We start from the raw sequence: 14,927 nt of genomic DNA on the forward strand, positions 1-14,927 counted from the left end.
GTTGCTCCAGGTGCAGTCTAGTTACAAAGGCAGAAAAACTTTCATGGTCTGTAGCCTAAAGGGATGGACACGTAAGAGCAGAAGGGATTAAAACAGACTGAACCAGAAGAGCATCAGGTCATTGCATAGAAACAGCAGAGACTCCCCTGCCTGTGTGAATATCTTAATGCGTGAGAAAAAGAAATACAAGTTGTCTGAATTTCATGGTAAACAAAGGGAAATCTCAAAAAGAGAATATACAGAGTATCTGCATTTGTCCTGATGACATGCTTAGGTTAAAATGTTTAATTTCAATTTATTTTTAATTTTTTTCAATGATAAAATTCCCTGCTTCTTAGCTGATTACATTTTATATGAGAACTAGAATGCATCTGATTTCTTTTTTATTAATTGGCTGTTGCAAAGTAAAATGTGCATTGAATCAAACACTGTTTTAAAACTAGCTGCTTTATTAAAGAAATACCTGTATTTCGTGCACAAACCAATTTATTTCAGATTATTACATTTATGAAGATGAGTGCTGAAAGAACTGGACTTTGAGCTAAAAATAAAACAAAAGAAATATTCAGTGCAGCTGGAGCACCTGGATACAGACTCTCACTTGTTAAGTTTAGGGTTTGTTGTTGGGTTGGTTTTTTTTTTTAGAGAAAAACACTGACAGCAAAACTTACTGATTTAATTTACTTATCACTGTTCTGTTTTTAACACAGCAAGAAACAGCTTCAGATTATTTTTTCGTTAACTATATATTAAAAACATACCTGATTTTAAAGAAAATGTAAAAAGCAATTTTTAAGTAAATTGCTAGAAAAGGACACCAGTGATATGGGACACACACATACCAGTTCATGGGAAGAAACACTGAATGTAAACTAGTTGGCTTTTCTACTTCCCCATAAGATCTTACATTTTTTAAACATTTGAAATGTTAACCAGGAGAGCTAGTTTAGCACTATACAAAACATGGAAAGGAAAACTAACTTTCAAAAACTTAATCTAACTCTCTCCTACAAAGCTCTGCAGGGGTTCTGTGTATTTCAAGACATACATACTTTAAGATGTGATTTCATAAGCAGCATAAGCAAATGAAAGATCAAAGATCTTTCCTTCTTGATGTCCCTATCGTGCTGCTGCTTCCCAGCATTGTGCTGAAGTGGCCACAGTTGGTTATTTTACTTGTTTTTCAGAAGACCAGCACTGCAGTGAGATGAGAGAGCTGACCTACCTCACCCTGCAGCTGCACTCATTAGCACTGACAGAAAGGATGGCTAGGAACGTGCTAACAAGGGCAGAGCACAGGCAGCACCAACGTGATCTTCAGTCAAACCCCTGAACCACAGCCTTCATTTCTGTGCATAGTAAAATGTGCAGTGCATTTACCCATGAGTATTTTGAGGCTATGGCTCAGTGCTTTTCCCAGTTTATTCTTTTAGTCTCAAGCACTGATGCTGTGTGGTCTCTCTGCATGATAATTTCTGGGTGCACTTGGTTAGCTATTTTTCACAAGCCATCATCTCTGCAGAAAGCACAAAATAAGTGGTTCACTCAAATACTGCCCTTAATTACTCACGTGGACCTTTACATATTGGGATTTTGGCGACAAACCTGAAACTGTGGTGAGGATCTGAGGACTGTTACAGGGAAACCTGCCTTTGGACTGACTTGTCCTTTGCTTTCAAGCCACCCACCCCTACAGTGTCTTTGATAAAAAGGGCTATTTCACGGGGAGGCAATAACGGGGTGATGACTGCATTACCTGCCAACCCTCTGCATGCCGAGCCTCTCTGCCATGCAGGATGCCTGCCTTTTTTATCCTGGTTTCCAGCTTACTCTCAAACTGCAGGCACACAGAAGCTTGTTACAAAGAAGACTGGAATGATATGCTCCCTGAGAGAGCACATACCTTGCAAGCCACGGCTCACCATGCTCACCTCCATCCAGATTCTGGAAGGTGTCCCTGCCTATGGCAGGAGGGTTGGAACTGGATGAGCTTTAAGGGACCTTCCAACCAAAACCATTCTGTTTTCTCTATTTAAGGAGACAGCTTTTTTTCTGCTACATTTCCCAAGTGAAGGCAGATGAGAAGCACCTATCTTCCTTTCTATTAAATGTCATATTCTCAGTATGTGATTTGTGCTTGACCATATGACTGCTTCAGGTAAGATGCCCTGCCCTATTTATTAGAAAAGTGCCAGGCATAGCTGCAATACCACTCTAGTGGGACTTACACTAACAGCTTCATTTCAGGCTTACTCTAACATTTTAGCACAGAGCTAAAGGTTAATGTGTCACAAACACTGAAAATGCAACAGGGAAACAAAGTTACAATGAAAAACTATAAAAACTATAGTAAAATACCTACACAGATATATGCAGCGCATCTGAACTGTACTACATTCATTTCGGTGGTTGCTCTATCCTAAAAAATATGCACCACAGGCTTTCCTCTAAGCCTCTTATATTTTTTCTTTGTTGTTATTAGAGCATAACTGTGAAATTTTTTTATTGGCATTGCTATTATTTCTCAGAGAGTGGATAGCTCATCTCTTAGTGGTTCAATAGGATTAAAAACTGTACGGTTTCAGGCTACACAAATCTTTTTGGTTAAATGAAAAGGGTTGATTCAGCTGGATTTTAATTCAGTTCAAAAGATCTATTTTTTCGTTTCTTTGGCTTTAGATGCATTTCATGTTACCCTGAGGCTCAGGACCATTAGATGAACATATGTGATCTTAACTGACCCCAGGGCCTCAGCATGTATGCGTACACACAGAGGATGAACTTAATAACAAGCTGCAGCAAAGATGACTAATAAAATGGTCAAGTTCTTCACTTACAAACAAGAATCATCTCACAAACCAAACATTCTTTCACAAAGATGAGAGCATTTTTATCAGACTTTTCTTCCCTTTTTAACAGCACAAGTAACTGTGGTGATTTATGATCACAGCTGCCACTCAACCACAAATGTGTGTCCCAAGCAGCTGATTTCTTAGGTAAGGGTCAGAAAAGCAGTAAATGGTGTATTTACAGCCTTGCAAGTAAGCAGGGTAGCTGGCTGAAGCCTTGGGAAGTAAGAAGATGAAGGATTGCAAGCATCTTATGACTCAACAGACAAAACTCTCACATTTAGGAAGAAATCTCTCCTTACCTGAGACATCCTTTCACGATGCTTAGCTTCGAGTCTCTCCTTGGCTTTCTGGAAATGGGCATGCTCATTCTCATCTCCAGGTGTCTCCAAGTATTTGTCGACAGCATCAGGAGTGCTAGCAGCTGTGGTAGGGACTGAGGTGGAATTTTGAGGCAGGGAGAGGGAGGGGAGGGGGAAAGAAAAGCAGAATTTCTACTTTAGTACAGGTAAAACTTTACTTGGACCAATCATGAAACATCTGTTCTAATTTCCTCGAAATAAATCCATTCCTTTAACCTCAAGGGAAGATTTAAAAATGTGGTTTAAGTGGACATGTTACACATAGCAAATATATATAAATATATAAGGAATTCACCTGCCCTGTTTTATGTACCAGGAGAAACTTCACGGAGAACAGGTCAGAAACTGCAGCCAATGCCAAAATTCCAAGGAAACAAAGAGTTCCAATGACAAGTACATAAGCCATCAAAAAGCCCTTTGCAAAGCTACATGCCTTCTATATTAGTTTATTTTTAAAAGATAAACTGCAATAACACACACAGAGTGCAATGCAAATACGTTTAAAGCACCTATGGACTCCATGGTACCGTAATGAAATGCCTCAAGTCCTTCCCTTAGTGACAGTTTGGTCTCACAAATATTCATTTATAACAAATTTGATTAAGAAAACCCCTCATGGATACTGGAAATAATCAGCAACCTTGCACTAACTGCCAGCCATTCCTGTCAGATAATTAGACAACACCTATCACACTGTTAGTGGGAAGATCTGTCTTTGGGGTAATTCAAGCAAAGCGAGCAACAGTTCCCTCACTACACAGTGACATCCAATGACCCCTGCATTAACTAGAGTAAGAGTTCGGTGGTAGGGCCATAACAGCCATTTAAAAAAAACTCTCCTGCTATTTCATGTGAATTAGACTGCTCCTAAATATTTAATAATTAATTTCATATCCCTGGTCACATTTACTTCAATAATCACGAAGTTAGTCTAAAAAGTCTGACAAAGGCTGTACACACAGTTGTGCAGGATTTTTGGTTTTAAATACATCTGACTTCATGTACTATAGTTAATAGACCAATACAGGTAGAGAAAAACCCAGAACTCTCCCACACCTCAAACACTTCTCAATGTCTTCAGCAAAAGCAAACTTCAATTTGAAGTTCAGGCTGAGTAATACCAACCAGTATTTATTTATGACTACTTTCCTTAAGCTGAAATATAAACACACGTAAGCTAAATTATTTAATGAGAAATTAAAAATTCAGGTTATAATTACAACATGTTAGTCCCAATGAAATACATCCTCAAATTTTAAGAAAAACTTAATCCAAAATCCAATCTTTTCGTCAATTTTTACTTTGGAAATACTATCCCAAAAGCAAAACAAAATATCCCCAAAATGAACAAAAAGCCTTTGGCTGCATTTGAGGTATTTCTGCATGTTCTCTGCAATAGGTATGAATGGTTTTGTCTGCTGTTGGTATAGACTGCACAATGGATTTTGGAGGTTATTCACTGGATCAAAAGGAAAGGCCCTATTTATCTCAAAATAAACAAACAAAAATCTACCAGCAACCAAAAAAATCCAATTCACAAGTCCTAGGCAGTGCAAAATTCACCCCCCCCCCCCCCACCATTTTCACATTTGTTTCATAAATATTTAATGTCAACCTTACATATTGCAAACTTTGTCACTGAAGTACCGTAACAAGCAGGAACAACTGAGCTTCCTGAGAAGTCACTTTTTGTGACAATAATGGAATGCAACTCTGCATGTTTTCAGTGGTTTCTCTTACAACTTCAGACAATCTGAAGTCTCTGATACTGTTAAAAGCATAAAAATTTTCTTTCTTTTTAAACATTTACTATAACAACCTATCTACAATGATAATGTGGTTTGTGCTGGGGTGCAGTACTGCCTGCAGAAAGGCTACATCCAGTGACAGCACATTCCAAAACCAAACCACCCAAATTTTGGACTGAAAGTGAAAACATTTCTGTAATGCTCAGAAGTATTTCCATATATGTTCAACTTTTAATCTCTGAAGCACCACCTGAATCTTTATTGTTTATCTGTATTAATGAGTATTTACAGTTAAGTGTAGTCCATTTTAATTCTCTTTAGAAAATGAAAATTTATTTCAAAGCAGAAAGAATTCTAAGTGCCAGACTGAGCAAAGACCATCCCCTACAAGCTCCTGTTTCCTGACAGGGGTTCACCAAACACCCCCAGGCAGGAGCAGTGAATGCTCTTCTGCAATGTTTAACTGACCTTGCTGGCATTTTCCTTCCATGACTCTTAATTTTATCCCCTGATCCCTCCACACCTCCCTGAAACTTGCATGAGATTTAATACTCAAAATACGGTGTGGCAATGAGTTCCACAGTTTAATCAGCTCAATGTGAAGAGCATTCCTCTCTCCTTACACCTTCCTTTTGCTGCTTCTGCAGGACACAGCAGGGTTTATCATGTTAAGATGGAACAGGGAAGAGCTCTAGTGCATTTGCTGTTCTCCACCACCTTTTACAGTTTATTTTTTAACTTAAGCCTGTACAAATGTGAGTGGAAAGAAGTGACGATCTAAATAAGTGTCCAATAAATTATGGAAATTTAACCTTTAATTTATTGAACTGGAAAAAAGGTCACCAGCATTTGCACTGGGATCAGTTAAACCACCTGTACATTTAAGGTCTGATTTTCCAAAGCTCCCGTCTCACACACATGGCCTTTACAGCTAGGTTTTCAGACAGTTCCCTTTCTTCCCACTGGGATGCTTGCTGCTGCATTTCTGAACGGGTGACAGTAGCGGGTGCTGAGAACTGGAAAACCTGATTTCAGTGCCTGGTGCTGAGGATGTCAGAGCACTGAGGCCCCTTTGAAAGCTGTGCAAACCTGTATCAACCAGTGACTAAGCATTAAAGGTCACAGACCTGGGTGCCTAAGGCAGCCAGGCTGTGCCCAGGAGCATGGGAAAGGACGCTGCCAGTACACTGATATCAGACTTCAAACTGCTCTCTCTCAAGCCAAGCTGAAGTGAGGAATGCTACTGAAGAGCAATACTGCATAGGAGGAGAAAGCTGCTACCCTGACCTGGTACAAATGGCTAGTGTAATGCCACACGTGGCTTTCACTATATGCTCTCAAAGAGAAAGAAGGCTTGGAAACAGGCATGGGGGCTCATGGGAGCTTGGGGAACCTGCCTCATGGTAAGAAGCTCAATCAGTTACACTCACCCACCAGGGAGCACGCTACTAATTTGATTTAGAAAATCTCTGCTGAGAAAAGATTTCTGACAATAGCTTTACCAGAAAGAGGCAACCAAGGTCTGATGGTCAGAAACCAAAGCTAAGCAGAAAATAAGCTGGCAATCCAGACCAGAAATAAGCCACCCACTTTCGCAGTACATGCAATTAAGTATTTGAACAACTTATGCAAATATATGCCCATTTGCCCAAATGCATCCTTGAAAACATCCTGCTTCAGCATCTCCTTCCAAAACCCAGCCAACGAACAGGTGGGAAGGCAAAGAGTATAAAATGGGTGCTTTCTCCCAGCCTGCTTGCTGCTCACAAGAATCTGCAGCCTGATCTCATTTTATGACCCCATCTGCTCTTAGAAGGAGGTTTCATTTTCTATGCATTGCTTGTTTTATTAGGTAAGTCATTCACGTACCGCATGATAACTGACAAAAAAAGTGTGTTTTAACATGTGTGGAAGATATCAGATGACATTTTCTTCACACTTGCATTCATTTTACCTGTCAATTCCCAAACAGTTGTGGGTGGGTTTTTTAGTTTTCACTAAGCTTTAAAATCCTAACCTTCCTGGAGACACAGGTTCAATAATACGGCCAAATTATCCTTTACACATTTTTTGCTATTTAACAACAATTTTTAATAATCAAAAGACCACTGAAAAAATAAAAAGGAAGAAAAATGCAACAATATGCCCCCAGATCCTCTTTCATGGTTTTGCATAAAAATAATCCATATCAGCATCTCCAGTGGAAAAAACCTGCCCACAATATCAATGGTCGCTCACCAAACTCACACAGAGTAAAAGCATTAGTAGATGTCCTTTTTCTGAATGAAACTGGCTGTAGCATGTAAGATGGGAAACCATTTGAAATGAGAGCATTACCCAACTATACAGTTTAGTATTCAGTGGATGCATTCATTGCCTCTGAATTCCACATATACAACTGCCTCATTAATGAAGGATTAAGAGCAAAGCTTTCAGTTGTTGACTAGGATCACAGCTAATTATAGCACTTCTGGCAATCACAAGTGCATATGAAGTATCTTTAGCAAGGACTTCTATTATTGCTACTGCTACCTTATGAAATAAGCTGTTTTTACAAGATGGTATCCCCATTCTTTTGTGAATAAGCTGCTCTGTTTACAGCAGGGTGGCAAAACGACTGAACAGAATGTAAACAATGGGAAATGAAAATAAGTATTACCTTTTTATTGCAAAACAGACAAGCTACCAGCTGAATGACGCAAGACAAATGAAGGCTGGAAAAGGTTTATGTAAGATTGTAGCAAACTGGAGCAATCCCAGGCACAGCTACAGGTTGGGCAGAGAAGAGATTCAGAGAAGCCCTGTGGAGAAGGACTTGGGGGTGCTGGTCGATGAGAAAATGAACATGAGCCGGCTTCAGACTGCGCTCGAAGCCCAAAAAGCCAACCGTATCCTGGGCTGCATCAAAAAGGAGTTTGAACAGAAGGTCAAAGGACATGATCCTGCCCCTCTACTCTGCTCTCGTGAGACCTCACTTGGAGTATTGTGTGCAGTTCTGGTGTCCTCAACATAAAAAGGGCATGGAACTGTTGGAAGAAGTCCAGAGGAGGGCCATGAGGATGCTCAGGGGACTGGAGCACCTCCTGTATGAACATAGGCTGAGAAAGTTGGGGCTGTTCAGCCTGGAGAAGAGAAAGCTGCTTGGAGACCTCATAGCAGCCTTCCAGTATCTGAAGGGGCCATATAGGGATGCTGGGGATGGACTCTTCATTAGGGACTGTAGTGGTAGGACAAGGGGTAACAGTTTAAAACTTAAACGAGAAGTTTAGATTAGATATAAGGAGGAAATTCTTTCCTGTGAGGGTGGTGAGGCACTGGAATAGGTTGCCCAAGGAGGCTGTGAATGCTCCACCCCTGGTGGTGCTCAAGGTCAGGCTGGACGAAGCCTTGGGTGAGATGGTTTAGTGTGAGGTGCCCCTGCCCATGGCAGGGGGGGTGGAACTAGATGATCGTAAGGTCCTTTCCACCACTAACTAGTCTATATTCTAAATTACCACAATTTTAAATGTAAGGAAATGGATGTACCAGGACAGTTTTTACATAAGAAGTTTTAAAGTTTAAGCTGATTTAATTACTTGGAGAAAAATGTGTGCCCAATTGGTATGCTTTCTAGTAGAGATCAATACTGTAGCACGGAACAGTAAGTGTATTCACATACTACATATAGTCCACTGCGTTAGAGAGACAACTACTCTCATTCCTAGCACAGTGAGCTGCAGGACCAGCAGGCTAACTGCCATTCCTTTTCACTTTAAATTACTTTCTTTTCATATGTGCTTCCACCAAGACTACTTTCCAAACTCTGTCTAAAACTGAAGAATAAATGAGAGGGCAGAGTTCTTCCCACAGTCAACAGCACCAAGGAGACCGCATGAGAATGGAGATCAGACACGTCACCAGTTTTACCATTACCTATAAGTAGCATGTTACTGCTGCTGGTTTCTTTTTCGTGTTTTGGTGACCAAATAGATAGCACTGCTGTGCTCCTAGGTTTGGCATCACCCACCTGCGTCGGCAGTAATTCTGGGGGCCAGATCTTTCACCTCATGGCTCATCAGCACACCTCCATGCCTGGAAGCTAACTGCATAGCAGCGAACTGTGCTCATAAAGATCAGATTGTGACACTCCTGTCCTTCAGCCACTAAACTCCAGACGCCCATTCTCTAATTTTCAGCAAAGATGCTCAATAATGTGAACTCCCTTTAAGTTACTGATGGATTTAAGGCTCACCCATTTCAACTACATATTTATCACTCAGCCTGACCACACAGCCACTCAGCTGGGTTTTATTTATCTTCCATATTTACTTTATCCTCATATTTTGACAATTATCTTTAAGACACCCAAAAAAGTCTTTGAAAGTGAAGTCTTCATCATAACAACTGAAGAATTCTAACTACAATGGTAGGGACTCTGAAAGCACAAAACATGGACTAACAGGCCAGATAAAACCAAATATATTCTTCTGTCAGAAAAAGGTAACATGCACATTGGTACTGACTTAAGAAAAAACATCCCCTGTAACAGCCGTGGTTTTATGCTCAGGGATCATGTCTGAAGCAGTAAAAAGAATCACCAGTTCTGAGACTTGACTTTTCCACCTTCAATTTCAAGCTGCCTCTTAGCTCCCAAAATTCTGATGAATTAGATGAATGTTCCTAAAGCAGATTAGAAAGCACGTTGTTTAAAAATGTCCACAAGTTTAATTGAAAGAGATTGCAGAGACAGGTGACATGAATAGAGTTAACACATGAAAGAGAACCCAGTGTTCCAGAGGGATGATCTTTCTTTTCTTGTCATCAAATTCCACAGAGTAAAAAAAACCCAACTGTGGTTAGACCCGACTAAAGAAGTACAGCAAAAACAGTGTCTACAATAATACATTACATTAATAAAATTCCTAGTGCTTGAAATTATCAGTGCTCTAAACCTTGTATATGAAAACATTTGCATCATTTCCCTGTTGAGCCTTAAAGTTTACCCAATTGCTTTTAATATAGGCCCAGTCCAACACTGTCTCCGTATGTGGTTGGTTCAAGGGTGAAATATAAGTGCAAATCTGTATAGATGAAGAAACTGCTGAAACAGAAATTAGTCACTTGCTTCCATTAAAGATGGTAGTAAAAATTAACAATTTCAGTAGATACTAGAACTCATCCCGTTTCATGTCCTAGGCAATGAATGATGTGTCCAGCACTCGCAATGAATGAAGAACTGCAAAAATGCTTAAGATTTCATCTACACTATTTGAAACTGGCTTCAACTTCATCAAAATGTATAATTCAGCTGAGCTTTTATGCTAGAGAAAATTAAACCCAACAAATACTGGCAATTCATGCTGGAGATAATGGGAAAGGGATACATTCAAGTCTTGAGAGGTAATGCCCCTTACCACTAATTTTAGGAAACAGTAGGGCAACTGAATATAAAGAGCCTTTGTGATGAAGCAACAGGCTGTTCTAATGTGATTGGCTTTGGTGAATGTGCAATACTTGGGGTTTTAATTCATTCAAATTTGTAGTTCTTATGCAAAATGTTTCCTTGCAATATCACTACTTATGAAGGCAGACTTTTAGGATTCGAAATGCTATCACTAGAATTCTGCATTTTAAATTCTGCCTCCTGTAGTATCTCCATGACAAGTTAGTATTGTAGCTATCTGCTGCAATGAATATTTTCCAGTACTAAGTGCACTGTAAAAAAACTCGATGTCTGGATGAACGTACTCTAGATGTGGCCTGGTTTCTGTCTCTGAGACTCCTTCCTGACCTCAAGCTCAAGCTGGCTCTGTGGTTGTACAGATAAAATGACCAATCACCCAGTAAGTAAGACTAAGGATTAAAATGTGCTACCTAACTATAAATTTGGTATACTTTACCATTCTGCCTACAGGAATGCACTGCTGTTCTTTAATGTGTTAGACACACTCTGGAAGTGGGCATGCAAGTTTAGCTGCCAAAACACTTACTTCCTGCTAACTGGGGAGATGTCAAGATCCATAACAAGTAACAAATGGATAAAGCAAATTATTGACAATGGGAGTATCATCTCATAAGCTGCTGCTTTTAGAAGATACAGATCATTTGCCTTACCTCTGAAGAGAAATTCAACTGGACACTGCAAAATGATAGGTCATGAATTTTCCCCTCACTTAAGAGGGAGGTTGTGAATGCTTCATCCCCGGTGGTGTTCAAGGCCATGTTGGACAAAGCCTTGGGTGGTATGGTTTAGTGTGAGGTGTCCCTGTCCATGGCAGGGGGCATGGAACTAGATGATCTTAAAGTCCTTTCCAACCCTAACTATTCTATGATTCTAAAAGCATGATCTGAAAACACATTAAGACTGATCTCATCAATTATCAGGGATGGACGGATACTAATCTGTAGGCAAGCTGAAGTTAGACTGTATGAAAAGCAGTAAGAGTGTATTCTTTCTATTAGTCTAAGTCTTGTGCACAATTTTAATCCATATTTAAGTTGCTGTAAAATTACACCTATATTATGAAATTGTAGCTTTTATTGTGTTTCTTCCATTTGAAATAGAAATAAAGTACCTGACACTTAAAAATCACCAAGAGATACAGCAAGTTTGTATGTTTACAATATTTAGCCTAGAGAAGAAATACTATTCTATCTAAATTCACTCAAAGATCTGTGACAGTGCTTCAAAATGATCACAGATAAAATAAAGCATGTTAATATTTAAGCTTACGATTAGGTTTACAGGGTTTACAGAAGGAAGGTGGGAACAGAAAATACTGAACTCTGTCGGTTCCCTCTTTGGATAGCCAATGGAATTAAGTACGATGATAAACCCCCCTATTTTATAAAAAGCCATTTTAATAATACATCAAAGTTTATAAAAACTGACGGTGCCACTGGAGTACAGTTCACTCCCACTTTGGATGCAAAACAAATGAAAACTCAGTGGCATGAATTCATTCCACTCTGCTCTGAATGAACCCTGAGGCCTGTAGGACCTGCTGGGAAGACTTTCTCCTATGAAACAGCTGACAAATGAAGCACATCTAAGAAAATGAATGACCTCAGCTTGAAAGCTCCTTGTGTCCCCAAGCTGAACATCAATGCAATTTCAAAATAGTGCTTACTAAAAAAATCTGGTCTTTTTTAGCTCCTTCTATAGTTTTAAGGATGCTTCACAAGCAACAATTAAGAGACAGGAGAAACAAGTCATACAACAGATTACTTCTTAGTGTGACAATAGGACAGAAATCATTCCTTCAATAACAGCATGTCATGGTTTAATTCCAGTTGGCAACTCAGTACCACACAGCTGCTTGCTCGCTCCCCTCTCTCCTTCCCCATGAGATGGGGAGGAGAATCAGAGAAAGGTAAAACCTGCAGGTTGAGATAAGAACAACTTAATAATTGTAAAGTAAAATATAATAATTATAGAAAGAATGCTAACAGGAGAAAGAGAGGAATAAACTCCAAGGAAGACAAATGATGCACAATTGCTCACCACCCACCAAATGATACCCAGCCAAACCCGAGCGCTGATTGGTTACTTCTGGGCAACACCCCCAGTTTATACACTGGGCATGACATGCTGTGATATGGAATACCCCTTTGGATAGCTTGGGTCAGGTGTCCTGTCTCTGTTCCCTCCTGGCTTCTTGTGCCCCTCCTCACTGGCAGGGCATAAGAGACTGAAAAGCCCTTGATCAGGGTAAGTGATACTTAACGACAACTAAAAACATCGGTGTGTTATCAGCACTGTTCTCAGACTAGAGCCAAAACACAGCACTGTACCAGCTACTAAGAAAAAAAAATTAACTACACCATCCGAAACCAGGACACATCAATTTAACATCTGCTTATTCTTGTCAATATGTATCCATTCTGAGATCATTAAATTCAAATTAACTGCCTGATATATCCTAATGATTTCAAATAAGTCATTATGGCCAGTCACACAATAGAAGTTTGAGTCCTTATATTGAATAGAAACTGCAGATAGTATTGAACATCCTTATTAAAAATCAATAGAGAGCAAGCATGTGGTCTGGCAGGCTGAAGGAATCAGTAACAAGATCCTTAGAGCCTTCTTCTTCTAGGGCAATTATATTTCAATTCCCATGTAGCTGGATGATGAATGGAAAAATTTGACAGTAGTAGCTCCTACCCAACAGGCATGATTTTTGTCAGACCTCAGAGAACTGGCCAAATTCATTGACAGTGTAGACAGTTTAAGGCTTAAGAGTGACAGGGCAGACCCACCTCTTCAGATCAAGGCAAAGAGACTTCAGTAAGGAAGCAGAATAAAACATGATTTTTTTTTTCTTTTCTGTTGACAGCGTGTTCAGGACATTAGTATTCAGTGTTCAGAGTACATGAGTATTTCTAACAACAGAACATCCTCAGGTCTGGGTTCCATCCAATTTCAATGCATTACATGAAAAATAAAATCACATCCCACCCTTTCATCCTTTGCCCACTATTTAGAAGAAACCCAACTGCTATCCACTACTTTGTGTTACTCTGTGTAAAATCTAACTAGTTTTTCCTGCAAAGCAAACAACAGCTAGACAAAGAAAATACATGCTTTTAGCATCCATCTTGTCTCCTGCCTAAGGGAGGCTCACTTTTTTTTAATGTAGCACACAAGGCAGCAACAATAATGTAAATATTGGAGAGAAAAGGAATAAAGAATGGAGTAAATAAGTAAGTATGAATAGGGCGGAGGCACAAAGATCAAATAGATTAAGTTAAGGGTGAAGGGTGACAGAACAGGGGTGGCCTAGATGGAAACTCTTCTCCATTTTTCTCTTCTTCTGCATGACTGGGGTGAGTGAGGGCGGTGTCTGTGCTACAGCCAGATGAAAAAACCTCCTTCAGCAATATTCAACCAGTACCAAAGACAGGATGCCACTGAAGTGCTAAAATATACAGTATTCAGCACTTTAACTACTTTCATTACCATTTCTATTCAGCAAAATGATGAAAAATAAGGAGGAACATCATGGTGATACTGAGACAGTAGATGAAACCAGAAGAAAACAACATTATTTTTATTTTCTTCTTTTCCAATGATAGAAATAACAGGTGTGTACAAGGTACAGAACAGATTGAAGTATCATGAAAATACAGGAACAAAAACGTAGCTAAAGTAGCTAGGAAAATGTACCCTATAGATGCAAATGTCTGATGAAGTTAAAAAAAAGCAAACACCAAAACCAAACCGGAAACAGGAAAAAGCCCTCTGGGAGACGTATTTTAAAAGGCAAGACCAACTCTACCTTTTCTCAAAGCCAGCTGTGCAAATGAAGCCAAGCAGCTCAAGTACTCAACCTAACTCCATTTTCCCTAAGGAGAAAATTACTCAAACCAAAAATTGGGAACCTCAAAGTAAACCAAGGTAACTATGGAAAGAATACAAATGGTAATGTTCTTGGCATTGTTTCACTGAACTGAACCTAAGGAAAACCAAAATGAAACAAAACAAACTTCCATGAGATAGAGAAGAATCTCCAGGGCTTATCTCAATATCCTAATGAATATGACACACAGAAAATTCAGAATTTCTGATTCCACAGACTGCAAGAGAATTGCCAGTTTTAGAAGAGAAGATTATTTCTCCTCCCAAACAGCATAAGCTGAACAACTGCTGCTGCCAAGAGACAGGTCTGAGGAAGGAAGACAATCTATTTCCAACTTTCATTTAATCCATAATATTCTTTTTAAGATCATGGCTGAGGTCACCCCTTTTAACAGAGTATTTCCTGCAAAAAGATCACTAGGTTGACTGGAAGTGTAACACAATAAACTCTGCTGGCTTGCTATTACAAGCAGTCAGTGCTATGACTTCACCTACAACCTGTGTATGAAAGGCAACACCATTGCATTATCAAAGTGACAAATGGGAATCTCACCCCTCCAAGTTTTACTGTGTAAGTATAATTCTCATGTGACCGCTCTTTTGGTCAGCAACACACTTCCCTATGTGT

General features: G+C 39.5%; 1 protein-coding gene across 5 annotated transcripts in view; it reads right to left on the minus strand.

The window, feature by feature from the left end:
- The window catches only part of APP (amyloid beta precursor protein), a 207,962-nt gene that overhangs the window by 65,929 nt on the left and 127,106 nt on the right, over window positions 1-14,927 (minus strand). For all 5 annotated transcript variants that reach the window (XM_061358980.1, XM_061358982.1, XM_061358978.1 and 2 more), the window contains one exon: window positions 3,152-3,285. In XM_061358980.1, the coding sequence (XP_061214964.1) occupies window positions 3,152-3,285 (134 nt within the window). The remainder of the gene's footprint in view (window positions 1-3,151; window positions 3,286-14,927) is intronic.

Source organism: Neopsephotus bourkii, unplaced genomic scaffold (assembly GCF_033783945.1).
Source record: "Neopsephotus bourkii isolate Nb327-2 ecotype Australia unplaced genomic scaffold, CSIRO-AGI_Nbou_v1 NB_962, whole genome shotgun sequence".
Lineage (NCBI taxonomy): Eukaryota > Metazoa > Chordata > Aves > Psittaciformes > Psittacidae > Neopsephotus > Neopsephotus bourkii.